Source organism: Nerophis ophidion, linkage group LG29 (genome assembly GCF_033978795.1).
Source record: "Nerophis ophidion isolate RoL-2023_Sa linkage group LG29, RoL_Noph_v1.0, whole genome shotgun sequence".
NCBI classification, from domain to species: Eukaryota; Metazoa; Chordata; class Actinopteri; order Syngnathiformes; family Syngnathidae; genus Nerophis; species Nerophis ophidion.
Genome location: NC_084639.1, coordinates 15,014,504 through 15,033,562, shown reverse-complemented (window position 1 = coordinate 15,033,562; position 19,059 = coordinate 15,014,504). Strand labels below are relative to the sequence as shown.

The 19,059-nt window shown below is 35.3% G+C and overlaps 1 protein-coding gene across 2 annotated transcripts in view; it reads right to left on the bottom strand.

Moving 5' to 3' along the window:
- Positions 1-3,122: 3,122 nt before the first annotated feature.
- The window catches only part of LOC133546107 (diacylglycerol kinase theta-like), a 68,127-nt gene continuing 52,190 nt past the window's right edge, over positions 3,123-19,059 (bottom strand). For both annotated transcript variants that reach the window (XM_061891950.1, XM_061891951.1), the window contains 3 exons: positions 16,646-16,757; positions 16,396-16,548; positions 3,123-12,198 (listed from right to left, as the gene is read on the bottom strand). In XM_061891950.1, the coding sequence (XP_061747934.1) occupies positions 12,094-12,198; positions 16,396-16,548; positions 16,646-16,757 (370 nt within the window). In that variant the 3' untranslated portion in view covers positions 3,123-12,093. The remainder of the gene's footprint in view (positions 12,199-16,395; positions 16,549-16,645; positions 16,758-19,059) is intronic.

Below are 19,059 nucleotides of genomic sequence, written 5' to 3'. Positions count from 1 at the left end.
CACAATGAGACAAAAAGTCATAATAAAACAAAAAGTTGAAATGAGATTAAAAAAATGAATTGAGATTAAAAATTTAAATGATGAGATAAAAAGTTGAAATGAGATAAAAAGTCATGAGACAAGTCATAAAAATGAGATAAAAAGTCATGAGACAAAAAGTCATGATAATGAGATTAAAAAGTCATGAGATAAAGTCAAAATAATGAGACAAAAAGTCATGATATTGAGATAAAAAGTCATGAGATAAAAAGTCATGATAATAAAACAAAAAGTCATAATAATGAGACAATAAGTCATGAGACAAAATGTGGAAATTATTAAATCGGTCATTAATGAGACAAAAAGTCATAATAATGAGATAAAAAGTCGAGATAAAAAGTGATAATGAGACAAAACGTCATGAGATAAAAAAAAGTCATGAGATGAAGTCATAATAATGAGACAAAAAGTTATGATGATATAAAAGTCATGAGATAAAAATTCATAAAAATGAAACAAAAAGTTATGATAATGAGATAAAAAGTCATGAGATGAAGTCATAATAATGAGACAAAAAGTAATGAGATAGTCATAATGAGACAAAAAGTCATAATAATAAAACAAAAAGTTGAAATGAGATATAAAGTTGACATGAGATAAGAAGTCATGAGACAAGTCATAAAAATTAGATAAAAAGTAATGAGACAAAAAGTCATGATAATGACATAAAAAGTCATGAGATGAAGTCATAATAATGAGACAAAAAGTCATGATAAGGTAAGTCATGAGACAAAGTCATAGTAATGACACAAAAAGTCATGATAATGAGGTAAGTCATGAGATAAAGTCATAATATTGAGACAAAGTCATGATAATGAGGTAAGACATGAGATAAAGTCATAATAATGAGACAAAAAGTCATGATTATGACATAAAAAGTCATGAGATAAAGTCATAATAATGAGACAAAAAGTCATGAGAGTCATAATGAGACAAAAAGTAATAATAATAAAACAAAAAGTTGAAATGATGTGATAACAAGTTGACATGAGATAAGAAGTCATGAGACAAGTCATAAAAAATAGATAAAAAAGTAATGAGACAAAAAGTCATGATAATGACATAAAAAGTCATGATAATAAGGTAAGTCATGAGATAAAGTCATAGTAATGAGACAAAAAGTCATGATAATGAAGTAAGTCATGAGATAAAGTCATAATAATGAGACAAAGTCATGATAATGAGGTAAGACATGAGATAAAGTCATAATAATGAAACAAAAAGTCATGATTATGACATAAAAAGTCATGAGATAAAGTCATAATAATGAGACAAAAAGTAATGAGATAGTCATAATGAGACAAAAACATAATAATAAAACAAAAAGTTGAAATGAGCTAAAACGTTGACATGAGATAAAATGTCATGAGACAAGTCATAAAAAATAGATAAAAAGTAATGAGACAAAAAGTCATGATAATGAGATAAAAAGTCATGAGATGAAGTCATAATAATGAAACAAGAAGTCATGATAATAAGGTAAGTCATGAGATAAAGTCATAGTAATGAGACAAAAAGTCATGATAATGAGGTAAGTCATGAGATAAAGTCATAATAATGAGACAAAGTCAAGATAATGAGGTAAGACATGAGATGAAGTCATAATAATGAGACAAAAAGTCATGAGATAGTCATGAGACAAAAAGTCATAATAAAACAAAAAGTTGAAATGATGAGATAAAAAGTTGACATGAGATAAGAAGTCATGAGACAAGTCATAAAAAATAAATAAGAAGTAATGAGACAAAAAGTCATGATAATGACATAAAAAGTCATGAGATAAAGTCATAATAATGAGACAAAAAGTCATGATAATGAGGTAAGTCATGAGATAAAGTCATAGTAATGAGACAAAAAGTCATGATAATGAGGTAAGTCATGAGATAAAGTCATAATAATGAGACAAAGTCATGATAATGAGGTAAGACATGAGATAAAGTCATGAGACAAAAAGTCATGATTATGACATAAAAAGTCATGAGATAAAGTCATAATAAGGAGACAAAAAGTCATGAGATAGTCATGACACAAAAAGTCATAATAATAAAACAAAAAGTTGAAATGAGATAAAAAGTTGACATGAGATAAGAAGTCATGAGACAAGTCATAAAAATTAGATAAAAAGTAATGAGACAAAAAGTCATGAGATAAAGTCATAATAATGAGACAAAAAGTCATGATAATGAGGTAAGTGATGAGATAAAGTCATAATAATGAGACAAAAAGTCATGATAATGAGATAAAAAATCATGAGATGAAGTCATAATAATGAGACAAAAAGTCATAATAATAAAACAAAAAGTTGAAATGATGAGATAAAACGTTGACATAAGATAAAAAGTCATGAGACAAGTCATAAAAAATAGATAAAAAGTAATGAGACAAAAAGTCATGAGATAAAGTCATAATAATTAGACAAAAAGTCATTAAAATGAGGTAAGGCATGAGATAAAGTCATAATGAGACAAAAAGTCATGATAATGACATAAAATGTCATGGGATAAAATGTCATAAGACAAAAAGTCATAATAATTAGACAAAAGGTCATTAAAATGAGGTAAGGCATGAGATAAAGTCATAATGACACAAAAAGTCATGATAATGACATAAAATGTCATGAGATAAAATGTCATAAGACAAAAAGTCATGATAATGACATAAAATGTCATGAGATAAAATGTCATAAGACAAAAAGTCATGAGATAAAATGTCATAATGAGATAAAAAGTCATAATGAGACAAAAAGTCATGATAATGAGATAAAAAGTCATGAGATAAAGTCATAATAATGAGACAAAATCAGAGTTGATTGGTCAGACAAACAATGTGTATTAAAAACATGTTCCTGTCACTAAAATAAAAAAAATAAAAATACCCCATCAGAACAAAATGAGAAAGAAAAATGAAATTGAGAGGAAAATAAATGTATTTTCTTTTTTTTTGGAAAAATAAAAGTTTTATTCATAGGGAATTAATCAAATGAAATGAAAATAAATAAATGATCATTTTGTGAAGAAAAGTTGAGAGAAATAGTTGTGATTTCCCCTTCTGCCCCCTGCTGGTCACACAGCACATCCACTCCATTGAATGAAGCCAGTCTGTGATCTTTATTGAACCCACGTGACGTCATGTTTACACACTTGGCACACGGCACTACTGCACTGTGCTGCCACTTGGCACAGAGCCAGGCGAGGACGTCATCGTGACGTCACCCGTTAAGACACTAGGACAGGACGTTAGCATGTAGCAGCGACACACAACAGCAGGGACGTCCCACTCCTGATGACCAGGTGTGGAGTGGACCAATGGAACCTTCCTTTTTTTGGTCACGTGACCAGTGTTGGACTTGTATGGAAATATTCAAATAACACTCACGTAAAATACCTTTTCACCTCATCCAGCCAAAATCTCCCAAAACTTGTACCTGATTTTGACATTTTTTTTCATGTTATTACCGTGTTATTACTATAAGCGACTTGTGAAAATCTCCCAAAACGTGTTATTACGTTATTGTCATGCCGTCACAGTGGTATGTTTTTTAAGTGTTAGCTGTTGTTATTAAAGTGGCATTAAGTCATCAACGTTTTATGTTATTACAGTGTTATTAACGTGTTATTAAAGTGTTAAGTTAAACACGGTATATTATTAAAGTGTTAAGTTAACGAGTTATGATATGAAAGTGTTAAGTTATTAAAGTGTTAACATTTTATGATTTAAAATATTAAGTTGGTAACATGTTATGTTATTAAAGTGTTATTAAGTTATTAACATGTTATGTTAAAGTGATAAGTTATTAACGTGTTATGTTTTAAAATGTTGACACTTTAAAACATAACACATTAACGTGTTATGTTATTAAAGTGTTAAGTCATTAACGTGTTATGTTATTACAGTGTTAAGTTATTAACGTGTTATGTAATTAAAGTGTTATTGGGTTATTAACGCGTTATTAAAGTGTTAAGTTTTTAGCATGTTATGTTATTAAAATGTTAAGTTATTAACGTGTTAACGTGTTGTTATTAAAGTGTTGCTATTAACGTGTTACGGTATTAAAGTGTTTAAGTTATTAACGTGTTATGTTAATAAATGTTAAGTCATAAATATGTTATGTTATTACAGTGTTAATTTATTAACATGTTATGTAATTAAAGTGTTATTGGGTTATTAACGTGTTATTAAAGTGTTAAGTTATTAGCGTGTTATGTTTTAAAATGTTGACACTTTAAAACATAACAGGTTAACGTGTTATGTTATTAAAGTGTTAAGTCATTGACGTGTTATGTTATTACAGTGTTAAGCTATTAACGTGTTATGTAATTAAAGTGTTATTGGGTTATTAACGCGTTATTAAAGTGTTAAGTTATTAGCATGTTATGTTATTAAAAGGTTAAGTTATTAACGTGTTAACGTGTTGTTATTAAAGTGTTACGGTATTAAAGTGTTTACGTTATTAACGTGTTATGTTAATAAATGTTAAGTCATTAATATGTTATGTTATTACAGTGTTAATTTATTAACGTGTTATGTAATTAAAGTGTTATTGGGTTATTAACGTGTTATTAAAGTGTTAAGTTATCAGCATGTTATGTTATTAAAGTGTTAAGTTGTTAACGTGTTATTAAAGTATTGCTATTAACGTGTTATGGTATTAAAATGCTTAAGTTATTAACGTGTTATTAAAGGGCTATTAGGGTTATTAACGTGTTATTTCTTATAACCAACTTGTGAAAAGCTCACAAAACGTGTCCCAAACGTGTTAAGTTATTGGTGTGTTAAGTGTTAAAAAACATAACACGTTAATAACTTTAAGTTATTAAAGTGTTGTTATTACAGTGTTAAGTCATTAAATGTTATGTTTTCAAGTGTTAAGTTATTAACGTGTTATGTTACTAAGTGTAAAACATAACACGTTAATATCTAACACTTAACACAATAACTTAATGCGTTTGGGACACGTTTTGGGAGCTTTTCACAAGTTAGTTATAGAAATAACAAGTTAATAACCTAATAACACTTTAATAACAATATAACATGTTAATGACGTAACACGTTAATAACACATTAACTTAATAACACTAAAACCCGTTAATAACACTTTAATAACATAAAAAATTACTTTAACACTTTAATACCATAACATGTTAATGACGTAACACATTAACTTAATAACACGTTAACTCTTTAATAACATAAAACATTAACTTAACACTCTAACATAACATGTAAATAACTTAACACTTAAATAACATCACACGTTAACTTAACACTTTAATAACAACACGTTAATAACATAACACTTTAAAACATAACATCTTAGTAACGTAACACGTTAAAAACATTTTAACATAAAACATTAACGAAGAACTTCAATAACACTTAATTACCATAACACATTAACTTAATAACACTTCATTAACGTAACATGTTAATAACTTAACACTTTAAAATGTACCATGTTAATAACTTAACACTGTAATAACATGAGTTAATAACGCCACACATTAACTTAATAACACTTTAATAAAACATTAATAACACTTTAACATAATACATTAACTTAACACTTTATTAACACTAATATAACATAACATGTTTAACTTATATACCACTTTAATAACATAACATGTCAACTCAACATGTTAACTTAATAACTTTAAAAACACAGTAATAACCTAACACTTTAAAACATAACGTTAATAACTTAAAAACACATAAAAACATAACACGTTAATAACGTTAAGTGTTTAAGTTATTAAAATGTTATTAAAGTGTTAAGTTATTAACGTTATTAATAAGGTAATGTGTTATGCTATTAAAGTGTTGAGTTAATATGTTATGTTAAAGTGTTATAAAGTTAACGTGTGATGTTAAGTGTTAAGTTAACATGTTGTTATTAAAGTGGTATTAAGTTATTAACGTGTTATGTTATTAAAGGCCTACTGAAACCCACTACTACCGACCACGCATATCAATGATGAAATATTAACATTGCAACACATGCCAATACGGCCTTTTTAGTTTACTAAATTGCAATTTTAAATTTCCCGCGAAGTGTCGTGTTGAAAACGTCGCGGAATGATGACGCTTATGTTGACGCGTGCTTAGCACGTTATTGGTTGGAGCGGACATGTTCTCCCAGCACCCCTCACGGCTAAAAGTACTCTGTTTTTATTGCATAATTACACAGTATTTTGGACATCTGTGTTGCTGAATCTTTTGCAATTTGTTCAATTAATAACGGACACTATAAAGAAGAATGCTGTTGGTGGAAAGCGGTGGATTGCAGCTGCCTTTAGCACCAAAACACAGCCGGTGTTTTTTTATTTGTTGTGAAGCTTTAACACAGAACGGTCAAGCAAACATGTTTCTCTACGTCAACCAGCAAGTCTTTGGATGGGAAAATTATGATATTAAGTCGGCTCTTACCGGAGACTTGAGGGGAATATGCGACCTCATCCTGCAGCGCAGCTGTGATCTTGGCTCCTCCGTGGCTTCTCTGAGAGACATTGGCGTTCACCACAGGCATCTGACTTTCAGGTATGACTATAATCTCACTAAAATACTATTAACACAATAAGCAGATAAGGGATTTTCCAGAATTATCCTAATAAATGTGTCTAATTACATCTGAAACTCTCCCACTGCCGCCGCCTGGAGCCGTCCCCTTTTCTTTTTCTTTTCGGCGTGGCGCAGTGGAAGAGTGGCCGTGCGCAACCCGAGGGTCCCTGGTTCAAATCCCACCTAGTACCAACCTCGTCACGTCCGTTGTGTCCTGAGCAAGACACTTCACCCTTGCTCCTGATGGGTGCTGGTTGGCGCCTTGCATAGCAGCTCCCTCCGTCAGTGTGTGAATGTGTGTGTGAATGGGTAAATGTGGAAGTAGTGTCAAAGCGCTTTGAGTACCTTGAAGGTAGAAAAGTGCTATATAAGTACAACCCTTATCTTATCTTATTTTTTTTTTCTCTAGTCCTTCACTCTCACTTTCTTCATCCACGAATCTTTCATCCTCGCTCAAATTAATGGGGAAACTGTCGCTTTCTCGGTCTGAATCGCTCTAGCCGCTGGTGGCCATGATTGTAAAGAATATGAGGATGTGAGGAGCCCTACAACCCGTAACGCCACGCGCACATCGTCTGCTACTTCCGGTACAGGCACGGCCTTTTTATTTAGCGAGCAAAAGTTGCAAACTTTATCGTGGATGTTCTCTACTAAATCCTTTCAGCAAAAATATGGCAATATCGCGAAATGATCAAGTATGACACATAGAATGGACCTGCTATCCCCGTTTAAATAAGAACATCTCATTTCAGTAGGCCTTTAAGGTGTTATTAAGTTAATGTGTTATGTTATTAAAGTGATAAGTTATTGAAGTGTTACGTTATTAAAGTGTTAAGTTAATGTGTTATTAAATTGTTAAGTTATTAACGTGTTATATTATTGAAGTGTTTATGTTATTCATGTGTTATTAAAGTGTTATTAGGTTATGAATGTGTTATTAAAGTGTCATTAAGTTATTAACGTATTACATTTAGTATTATTTTGTTATTGACATTATGTTTGATGTGCTATGCTTACATGTTTTGACAATGTGTGTGGGGCGGGGGGCTTGTTATGACTAATAATACTAAAATAAAATACTAAAATTAAAAAGTATAATAGACAACACATTGAATGCAACTGAACACGTTTGGGGAGATTTTGACAAGGTGCGGCGGGGGTCTTCCATGAACAATAACACCTTACAAACGTTAATAAACTATATTAGTCGGACAAAACCATTTGGGAGACGTTGACAAGGGTGGATGACGTCACTCAAAACAAAATGTCTTTCAAAAAAAGTTAAAAGAGGAGGAGGGGCAACTTGACCCACTTTGTCGGCAGTAAAAAAAGACAAGACACACACAGGAAGTAAGAACCCACATTAGTCCACGTCTGAGCACCAAAGAAATGAAGTCTTGTGTTGCTGTTGTGTCGTCAAAGGAGGCCTCCCTCTCTTCAATACCCATTAGCTAGCCCGCTAAGCTAAAGATAATCTCAAATTGTCATGTAAACAAAACACCCTTCTCACGTTAGCTCACATGCTAGCCCAGCGCTTCTCTAACCCTGCCCTGAAATGTCAAAAAGGGGGCCGTGAGAGGCAATATCTTTACACATACAGATATATAAACGTTGACTTAAGAGGGGGCGTGAGAGGCAATATCCTCATGGAGTTTATCGTTACACATACAGATAAATAAACATTGACTTTAGAGGGGGCGTGAGAGGCAATAGCCTAATGGAGTTTTTATCTTTACACATACAGATAAATAAACATTGTCTTTAGGGGGTGGGGCGTGAGAGGCAATAGCCTAGATGCATATATCATTACACATACAGATACATAAATAAACGGACTTTAGAGGGGGCGTGAGAGGCAATAGCATAATGGAGTTTATCTTTACACATTCAGATAAATAAACATTGATTTTGGAGGGTGAGGGGGTGTGAGAGGCAATAGCCTAAAGGCATATATCTTTACACATACAGATATATAAATAAACATTGACTTTAGAGGGGGCGTGAGAGGCAATAGACTAATTGAGTTTTTATCATTGCACATACAGATAAAAAAATAAACATTGACTTCAGAGGGGGCGTGAGAGGCAATATCCTCATGGAGTTTTTATCTTTACACATTCAGATAAATAAACATTGACTTTGGAGGGTGAGGGGGTGTGAGAGGCAATAGCCTAAAAGGTGTATATCTTTACACATACAGATATATAAATAAACATTGACTTTAGAGGGGGTGTGAGAGGCAATAGCCTTATGGAGTTTTTATCTTTACACATACAGATAAATAAACATTGACTTTGAGGTGGGGGGGTGTGAGAGGCAATAGCCGAAAGGCATATATCTTTACACATACAGATATATAAACGGGGGGTGTGAGATGCAATGTTTTTACACTTACAGATAAATGGGTGTGGGCGAGAGAGGCAATAGCCTATTGGAGTTTCTAGTCAACACACACACACACACACACACACACACACACACACACACACACACACACACACACACACACACACACACACACACAGAGATAAATAAAGATTGACTTTAGGGGGGGCGTGAGAGGCATTAGGTTAATGGAGTTTATCTTTACACATATATAAATAAACATTGACTCTGGGGGGGGGGGGGGGGGTGAGAGGCAATAGCAATAATGCCCTATATCTTTACACATACAGATACATAAATAAAAATTAACTTCAGGGGGTCCGGAGAGACAATATCTTTACACTTACAGATAAATAAATAAACATTGACTTCAAGGGGGGCGTGAGAGGCAATAGCCTCATGGAGTTTATCTTTACACACACAGATAAATAAACATTGATTTTAGGGTTGGCATGAGAGGCAATAGGCTAATGGAGTTTATCTTAACACACAGATAAATAAACATTGACTTTGGGGGGGGGGGCGTGAGAGGCAATAGCCTATTGGAGTTTATCGTCACACACACAAACACACACACACACAAAGATAAATAAACATTGACTTTAGGGTGGGCGTGAGAGGCATTAGGCTAATGGAGTTTATCTTTACACACATGAGTAAACATTGACTTTTGGGGGGCGTGAGAGGCAATAGGCTAGTGGAGATTATCTTTACACAAACAGATAGATAAATAAATAAACATTGACTTTAAGGGGGTGTGAGAGGCAATAGCCTGATGGAGTTTATCTTTGCACACAGATAAATAAACATTGACTTTAGGGGGGCGTGAGAGGCAATAGGCTAATGGAGTTCATCTTTACATATACAGATAAATAAATAAACATTGACTTTAGGGGGGCGTGAGAGGCAATAGGCTAATGGAGTTCATCTGTACACATACAGATAAATAAATAAACATTGACTTTAGGGGGGTGTGAGAGGCAATAGCCTAATGGAGTTTATCTCTACACATGAATAAACATTGATTTTTGGGGGGGCGTGAGAGGAAATAACCTAATAGAGTTTATCTTTACAGATAAATAAACATTGATTTTAGGGGGGCGTGAGAGGTAATAGTGTGATGGCGTCTATCTTTACACATCCAGATAAAAAAACAAACATTGACTTTAGGGGGCGTGAGAGGCAATAGGCTAATGGAGTCTATCTTTACAGATAAATAAACATTGATTTCAAGGGGGCGTGAGAGGCAATAGTGTGATGGCGTCTATCTGTACACATACAGATAAATAAACATTGATTTTTCGGGGGGCGTGAGAGGCAATGGCCTAATGGAATTTATCTTTTCAGATAAATAAACATTTATTTTAAGCGGGCGTGAGAGGCAATATTGTGATGGCGTCCATTTTTACACATACAGATAAATAAATAAACAGTGACTTTAGGGGGCGTGAGAGGCAATAGCCTCATGGAGTTTATCTTTACACATACAGACAAACATTGACTTTAGGGGGGGGCAAGAGAAGCAATAGTGTGATGGCGTCTATCTTTACACATACAGATAAATAAACAGACATTGACTTTGGTGGGGGCGTGAGAGGCTATTAGGAGTTTATCTTTACACATACAGAAAAATAAATATTGACTTTAGGGGGGCGTGAGATGCTATAACATAATAGCAACTTAAGTATCTGTAAAAAATTCTATTGACACATACAAAAAAAATAAACAATATCAACTTTGGGGGGCATGAGAAGAATATAAGGGAGAAGCACTGGGCTAGGCTAACATTAGCTAATCTCAGGTGGTAGTACAAATCCAATTAGATCCGTCTCTTAAATAAAGATTAGCATTGTCAGTTTTGCTACGATGCTCAAGCTAAGGTAAACATGTAAGCTAACACGCGTATAAACATGTGAGCTAACACACGTACACACTTAAGCTAACACACGTATACACATGTAAGCTAGCTCGCGTATAAACATGTAAACCAACACGCCTGTCAACATCCAAGCTAACACGCCAATGAACATCTAAGCTAACACGCGTATAAACAAGTGTTTAGTATAAACATGCACGCTAACACGTGTATAAACGTGTAAGCTAACACGCGTATAAACATGTAAGCTAACATGCATATAAACATGTTTGCTAACACGCGTATAAACAAGTTAACATGTGTATAAACGAGTTCGCTAACGAGTGTATAAACATGTTCGCTAACAAGTGTATAAACATGTTCGCTAACAAGTGTATAAACATGTTCGCTAACAAGTGTATAAACATGTTCGCTAACAAGTGTATAAACATGTTCGCTAACAAGTGTATAAACATGTTCGCTAACAAGTATACAAACATGTCCGCTAACAAGTGTACAAACATGTAAGCTAACAAGTGTATAAACATGTTCGCTAACAAGTGTATAAACATGTTCGCTAACAACTGTATAAACATGTTCGCTAACAAGCGTATAAACATGTTCGCTAACATGCGTATAAACATGTAAGCTAAAACGTGTTTAAACATATTCGCTAACACGCTTATAAACATGTGAGCTAACACGCGTATAAACATGTGAGCTAACTCACGTATAAACATGTGAGCTAACGCGTATTAACATGTGAGCTAACACGTATAAACATGTTGGCTAACACGCGTATAAACATGTAAGCTCACACACGTATAAACATGTTGGCTAACATGCGTATAAACATTTGAGCTAACACGTAAACATTTGAGCTAACACGCGTATAAACATGTGGGCTAACACGCGTATAAACATGTTGGCTAACACGTGTATAAACATGTAAGCTAAAACGTGTTTTAACAAATTCGCTAACACGCGTATAAACATGTTGGCTAACACACATATAAACATGTAAGCTAACACACGTATAAACATGTAAGCTAACAAACGTATAAACATGTAAGCTAACACACGTATAAACATGTAAGCTAAGAAGAATGAGGTGGTGATTGGCGTCAAGTAGAAACGTTGTGGTGCCATCTTGATGAAGACTTAACTTGGTCGTCGCCATGTCAGCTTAACATTCGAAGGCGACCTGGGCGTGTCAACACACGTCCGCGTCGTCCACCTTCAAGTCGCTGCGACTCTCACAGCTGGACACCGTCTGAAGAGGCGGAGCTCTCGGAGCGCGCCTCCTTGGCGCCGCCCGCCGACTTCTTCGGTTTGTGTTTGGACTTGCGCAACATGCGCACCTGCGGAGCATGCACTCAGTGTTCACTCCCTTCGTTAGTGCGCTTCTCTGAGTACACTCGGCCTTCTGAGTGCACAAATACTCAAAACATACATAAATAAACATAAATAAATGAATGATTATAAATAAATGATTATATTATGTTCGTGTTAGCATTTTAAATAGCTAGCCATTAGCTCACTAGATGTCATCTAACAATCAGCGCTAAAATTGCTAATTAGCGACTTGTGTTCTAGTTGCCAGCTAATGATTAATGCGCTAGTTGTTAGTTAGCGGCTGGCATGTTAATTGCTATTCGTCCGATAAAGAATAGCACGCTAGTTGCCAGCTGGCAACGATCAACGCTTTAGTAGTCAGTTAGCCATTAGCGTGTTTGTTGTCAGCTAGCGCTTGGCGCTCTAGTAGTCAGCTAGCGATTACCACCCTAGTTGTCCGGCAGTAATTAGCGTGCTAGTTGTCGGATAACGATTAGCACTTTAGTTGCCAGGTAACGATTAAGTTGTCAACGAGCAATTGGCGTGCTAGTTGTCAGCTAGCAAGTCGTACACTAGTTGCCAGCAAGTAATTAGCACGCTAGTTGCCAGCTAGTAGTTACACACTAGTTGGCAGTTTGTTAGTTAGCAATTAGCATGCTAGTTTACAGCAAGCTATTAGCACACTAGTTGCCAGCTTGTTAGTTGGCAACTAGCGTGCTAGTTTACAGCTATCCATTAGCACACTAGTTGCCAGCTTGTTAGTAGAAATTAGCCTGCTAGTTTCCAGCTAGCTATTAGCACACTAGTTGCCAGCTTGTTAGTTGGCAATTAGCGTGCTAGTTAACAGATAGCTATTAGGATACTAGTTGACAGCTAGCTATTAGTACACTAGATGACAGCTTGTTAGTTGGCAATTAGCTTGCTAGTTTACAGCTAGCTATTAGCATACTAGTTGACAGCTTTTTAGTTGGCAATAAGTGTGCTAGTTTACAGCTATCCATTAGAACACTAGTTGCTAGCTTGTTAGTTGCAAATAGCGTGCCAGTTTACAGCTAGCCATTAGCACACTAATTGCCAGCTTGACAGTTGGCAACTAGCGTGATAGTTTACAGCTATCCATTAGCACACTAGTTTCCAGCTTGTTAGTAGAAATTAGCGTGCTAGTTTCCAGCTAGCTATTAGCACACTAGTTGACAGCTTGTTAGTTGGCAATTAGCTTGCTAGTTTACAGCTAGCTATTAGCATACTAGTTGACAGCTTTTGAGTTGGCAATTAGTGTGCTAGTTTACAGCTATCCATTAGAACACTAGTTGCTAGCTTGTTAGTTGCAATTAGCGTGCCAGTTTACAGCTAGCCATTAGCACACTAGTTGACAGCTTGTTAGTTGGCAATTAGCGTGCTAGTTAACACCTATCTATTAGAACACTAGTTGCCAGCTTGTTAGTTGCAATTAGTGTGGTAGTTTACAGCTAGCCTTTAGCACACTAGTTGCCAGCTTGTTAGTTGGCAATTAGCATGCAAGTTTACAGCTAGCTATTAGCACGCTAGTTGCCATTTTGTTAGTTGGCAATTAGCATGCTAGTTGGCAGCTAGCTATTAGCACACTAGTTGCCATTTTGTTGGTCAGCAATTAGCACGCTAGTTTCCAGCTAGCTATTAGCAGCACAATACTGTTTTTACTTTGATACGGTTAGCATTGGACAAAAACAAGGTACTTTAAGAACAGTTTAAATGGCGACCACTGGGATGATGTATCATGCGTTTTAATTGAAGAGCAAACAGCCAATCAGAGCGTACCTTTGTAATCGAGCTCTGATTGGTTGCCTGAAGAGAAGAAGGTAAGGCCAGTACTCAGGAAGTAAATAGTTGTTGAAGTGTACTAAATATAGTGTTTATATACTCAGGAAGTAAATAGTTGTTGAAGTGTACTAAATATAGTGTTTATATACTCAGGAAGTAAATAGTTGTTGAAGTGTACTGAAGTATAGTGTTACTCAAGAAGTAAACACTTGTTGAAATGTACTAAGTATAGTGTTTGTATAGTCAGGAAGTAAATAGTTGTTGAAGTGTACTGAAGTAAAGTGTTTATATACTCAGGAAGTTAACACTTGTTGAAGTGTACTAAGTATAGTGTTAATATACTCAGGAAGTAAATATTTGAAGTGTACTGAAGTATAGTGTTTATATACTCAAGAAGTATATAGTTGTTGAAGTGTACTGAAGTATAGCGTTTTTATACCCAGGAAGTAAATAGTTGTTGAAGTGTACTGAAGTATAGTGTTTATATACTCAGGGGGTAAATAGTTGTAGAAGTGTACAGAAGCATAGTGTTTATATACTCAGGAAGTAAACAGCTGTTGAAGTGTACTGAAGTATAGTGTTTATATATTCAGGAGGTAAACACTTGTTAAAGTGTACTAAGAATAGTGCTTATATATTCAGGAAGTAAATAATTGTTGAAGTATAGGGTTTATATACTCAGGAAGTAAATAGTTGTAGAAGTGTACTGAAGTATAGTGTTTATATACTCAGCAAGTAAACACTTGTTGAAGTGTACTAAGTATAGTGTTTACATACTCAGGAAGTAAATAGTTGTTGAAGTGTACTGAAGTATAGTGTTTATATAATCGGGAAGTAAATACTTGAAGTGTACTGCAGTATAGTGTTTGTATACTGAGGAAGTAAATAGTTTCTGAAGTGTAGTGTGTATATACTCATGAAGTAAATACTTATTGAAGTCTACTGAAGTGTAGTGTTTATATACTCAAGAAGTAAAAAGTTGTAGAAGTTTACTAAGTATAGTGTTTTTACACTCAGGAAGTAAACGGTTGTTGAAGTGTACTGAAGTATAGTGTTTGTATAATCAGGAAGTAAATACTTGTTGAAGTGTACTAAGTATAGTGTTTATACACTCAGGAGGTAAATACTTGTTGAAGTGTACTGTAGTGTTTATATACTCAAGAAGAAAATAGTTGTTGAAGTGTACTGAAGTATAGTGTTTGTATACTGAAGAAGTAAATAGTTGTTGAAGTGTACTAAAGTACAGTGTTTATATACTCAGGAATTAAACAGTTGTAGATGTGTACTGAAGTATAGGGTTTATATACTCAGGAAGTAAAAAGTTGTAGAAGTGTACTAAGTATAGTGTTTATATAGTTAGGGTATAAACAGTTGTAGAAGTGTACTGAAGTATAGTGTTTATATAGTTAGGGAGTAAAAAGTTGTAGAAGTGTACTAAGTATAGTGTTTCTATAGTTAGGGAGTAAAAAGTTGTATAAGTGTACTAAGTATAGCATTTCTATAGTTAGGGAGTAAAAAGTTGTCTAAGTGTACTAAGTATAGTGTTTCTATAGTTAGGGAGTAAAAAGTTGTATAAGTGTACTAAGTATAGTGTTTATATAGTTAGGGTGTAAAAAATTGTAGAAATGTACTAAGTATAGTGTTTATATAGTTAGGGTGTAAAAAGTTGTAGAAGTGTACTAAGTATAGTGTTTATATAGTTAGGGTGTAAAAAGTTGTAGAAGTGTACTAAGTATAGTGTTTATATAGTTAGGGTGTAAAAAGTTGTGGAAGTGTACTAAGTATAGTGTTTATATAGTTAGGGTGTAAAAAGTTGTAGAAGTGTACTAAGTATAGTGTTTATATAGTTAGGGAGTAAAAAGTTGTAGAAGTGTACTAAGTATAGTGTCTGTATAGTTAGGGTGTAAAAAGTTGTAGAAGTGTACTAAGTATAGTGTTTATATAGTTAGGGAGTAAAAAGTTGTGGAAGTGTACTAAGTATAGTGTTTCTATAGTTAGGGAGTAAAACGTAGAAGTGTACTAAGTATAATGTTTATATAGTTAGGGTGTAAAAAGTTGTAGAAGTGTACTAAGTATAGTGTTTATATAGTTAGGGAGTAAAAAGTTGTACTAAGTGTAGTGTTTATATAGTTAGGGTGTAAAAAGGTGTAGAAGTGTACTAAGTATAGTGTTTATATAGTTAGGGAGTAAAAAGTTGTAGAAGTGTACTAAGTGTAGTGTTTATATAGTTAGGGTGTAAAAAGGTGTAGAAGTGTACTAAGTATAGTGTTTATATAGTTAGGGTGTAAAAAGTTGTAGAAGTGTACTAAGTATCGTGTTTATATAGTAAGGGTGTAAAAAGTTGTAGAAGTGTACTAAGTATCGTGTTTATATAGTTAGGGTGTAAAAAGTTGTAGAAGTGTACTAAGTATAGTGTGGATCACCTTAGGTCCAGCAGCAGAGATGATGATGTGACCAGGAGGCTGCAGCCAAGGTTCTCCATCCACCTGCACAGGGAAGGACTTCCTCAGAGTCACACGGAAGTACGTCCCTTGTGCGATACGGATGCCTGATCGCAGACCGCTCTGCACCTGACCCTGTACGCACACAAACACACGTTATTGACGTACCGTTATTAGGTGGTCAACTTCCTGATGAAGGTGGGGTCACTAACCACGTGGACCACCCACTCACCATGTGGACCACCCCCGTCACGCCCACCGCCTCCAGCATGCCGTCACTCATGCTGGGCTTCCTGTAGCGACCGTCCACCTCAGACCCCCACAGGTCAGCACCGGAGCCCCAGCTAAGAACACGGACACACACACACATACATACATACATATAAACACACACACACACACACACACACACACACACACACACACACACACACACACACAGTGTTAATGATTGTTGTGTTAAAATATAAATGTATAAAAGAAAGTCTGTTATGATTTTATTGTGCTTAAAGGCCTACTGAAACCCACTACTACCCACCACGCAGTCTGATAGTTTATATATCAATGATGAAATATTAACATTGCAACACATGCCAATACGGCCTTTTTAGTTTACTAAATTACAATTTTAAATTTCCCATGAGTTTCGTCTTCAAAACGTCGTGTAATGATGACGTGTACGCAAGACGTCACGGGTTTTTAGAAAGTAGGAGCGCTGCACACACACACAGCTAAAAGTCGTCTGCTTTAACCGCATAATTACACAGTATTTTGGACATCTGTGTTGCTGAATCTTTTGCAATTTGTTCAATTAATATTGGAGAAGTCACAGTAGAAAGATGGAGTTGGGAAGCTTTAGCCTTTAGCCACACAAACACACGGTGATTCTTTACTATGGATCAGAGCGCGGTCAAGCGAACAGGGATCCCGACCGAATGTCAACCAGCAGGTTTCAGTGAGAAAATTGTGGTTAAAAAGTCAGTTCTTACCGGAGAAAAGCTGGGCTTGTGTCGTCCATAGCTGCCGTCGACTCCCCTGAGACTCTGGCCTCAAGACACCCGTGGACACACACCTCCGACTATGAGGTACTATTAAACTCACTAAAACACTAGCAACACAATAGAAAGATAAGGGATTTCCCAGAATTATCCAAGTAAATGTGTCTAAAAACATCGGAATCCGTCCCAATGCAATCGTGTTTTTTTTTTTGTCTAGTCCGTCGCTATCAATATCCTCAAACACGATTCTTTCATCCTCGCTCAAATTATTGGGGAAATTGTCGTTTTCTCGGTCCGAATAGCACTTTTTGTTGGAGGCTCCCATTAAAAACAATGTGAATATATGAGGAGTCATCACACGTGTGACGTCATCGTCTGCTACTTCCGGAAAAAGGCAGGGCTTTTCTGTTAGCACCGAAAGTTGCAAACTTTATCGTGGATGTTCTCTACTAAATCCTTTTAGCAAAAATATGGCAATATCCCGAAATGATCAAGTATGACACATAGAATGGACCTGCTATCCCCGTTTAAATTAGAAAATCTCATTTCAGTAGGCCTTTAAATGATACATGTACATTATGTGTTATATTTAAATGATACATTTTTAACACATCTTAAAGGCCTACTGAAATGAGATTTTCTTATTTAAAACGGGGATAGCAGGTCCATTCTATGTGTCATACTTGATCATTTCGCGATATTGCCATATTTTTGCTGAAAGGATTTAGTAGAGAACATCCACGATAAAGTTTGCAACTTTCGGTGCTAACAGAAAAGCCCTGCCTTTACCGGAAGTCGCAGACGATGACGTCACATGTTGATGGCTCCTCACATCCTCACATTGTTTTTAATGGGAGCCTCCAACAAAAAGTGCTATTTAGAGCAAGAAAACGACAATTCCCCCATTAATTTCAGCGAGGATGAAAGATTTGTGTTTGAGGATATTGATAGTGGCGGACTAGAAGAAAAAAAAACGCGATTGCATTGGGACGGATTCAGATGTTTTTAGACACATTTACTAGGATAATTCTGGGAAATCCCTTATCTTTCTATTGTGTTGCTAGTGTTTTAGTGAGTTTAATAGTACCTGATATAGGTGTGTGTCCACGGGTGTCTTGACGCGCAGTGTCTCAGGGAAGTCAACGGCAGCTTTATGGACGGCGCAAGCTCAGCTGATCTCCGGTAAGAAGCGACTTTTTACCACAATTTTCTCACCGAAACCTGCTGGTTGACCATCGGTCGGGATCCATGTTCGTTTGACCGCGCTCTAATCCATAGTAAAGTTTCACCTCCGGGGATTTTAAACAAGGAATCACCGTGTGTTTGTGTGGCTAAAGGCTAAAGCTTCCCAACTCCATCTTTCTACTTTGACTTCTCCAATATTAATTAAACAAATTGCAAAAGATTCAGCAACACAGATGTCCAAAATACTGTGTAATTATGCGATTAAAGCAGACGACTTTTAGCTGTGTGTGTGCACAGCGCTCATATTTCCTAACAGTCCGTGACGTCACGCGTACACGTCATCATTCCGCGACGTTTTCAAGAAGGAACTCCCGGGAAATTTAAAATTGCAATTTAGTAAACTAAAAAGGCCGTATTGGCATGTGTTGCAATGTTAATATTTCATCATTGATATATAAACTAT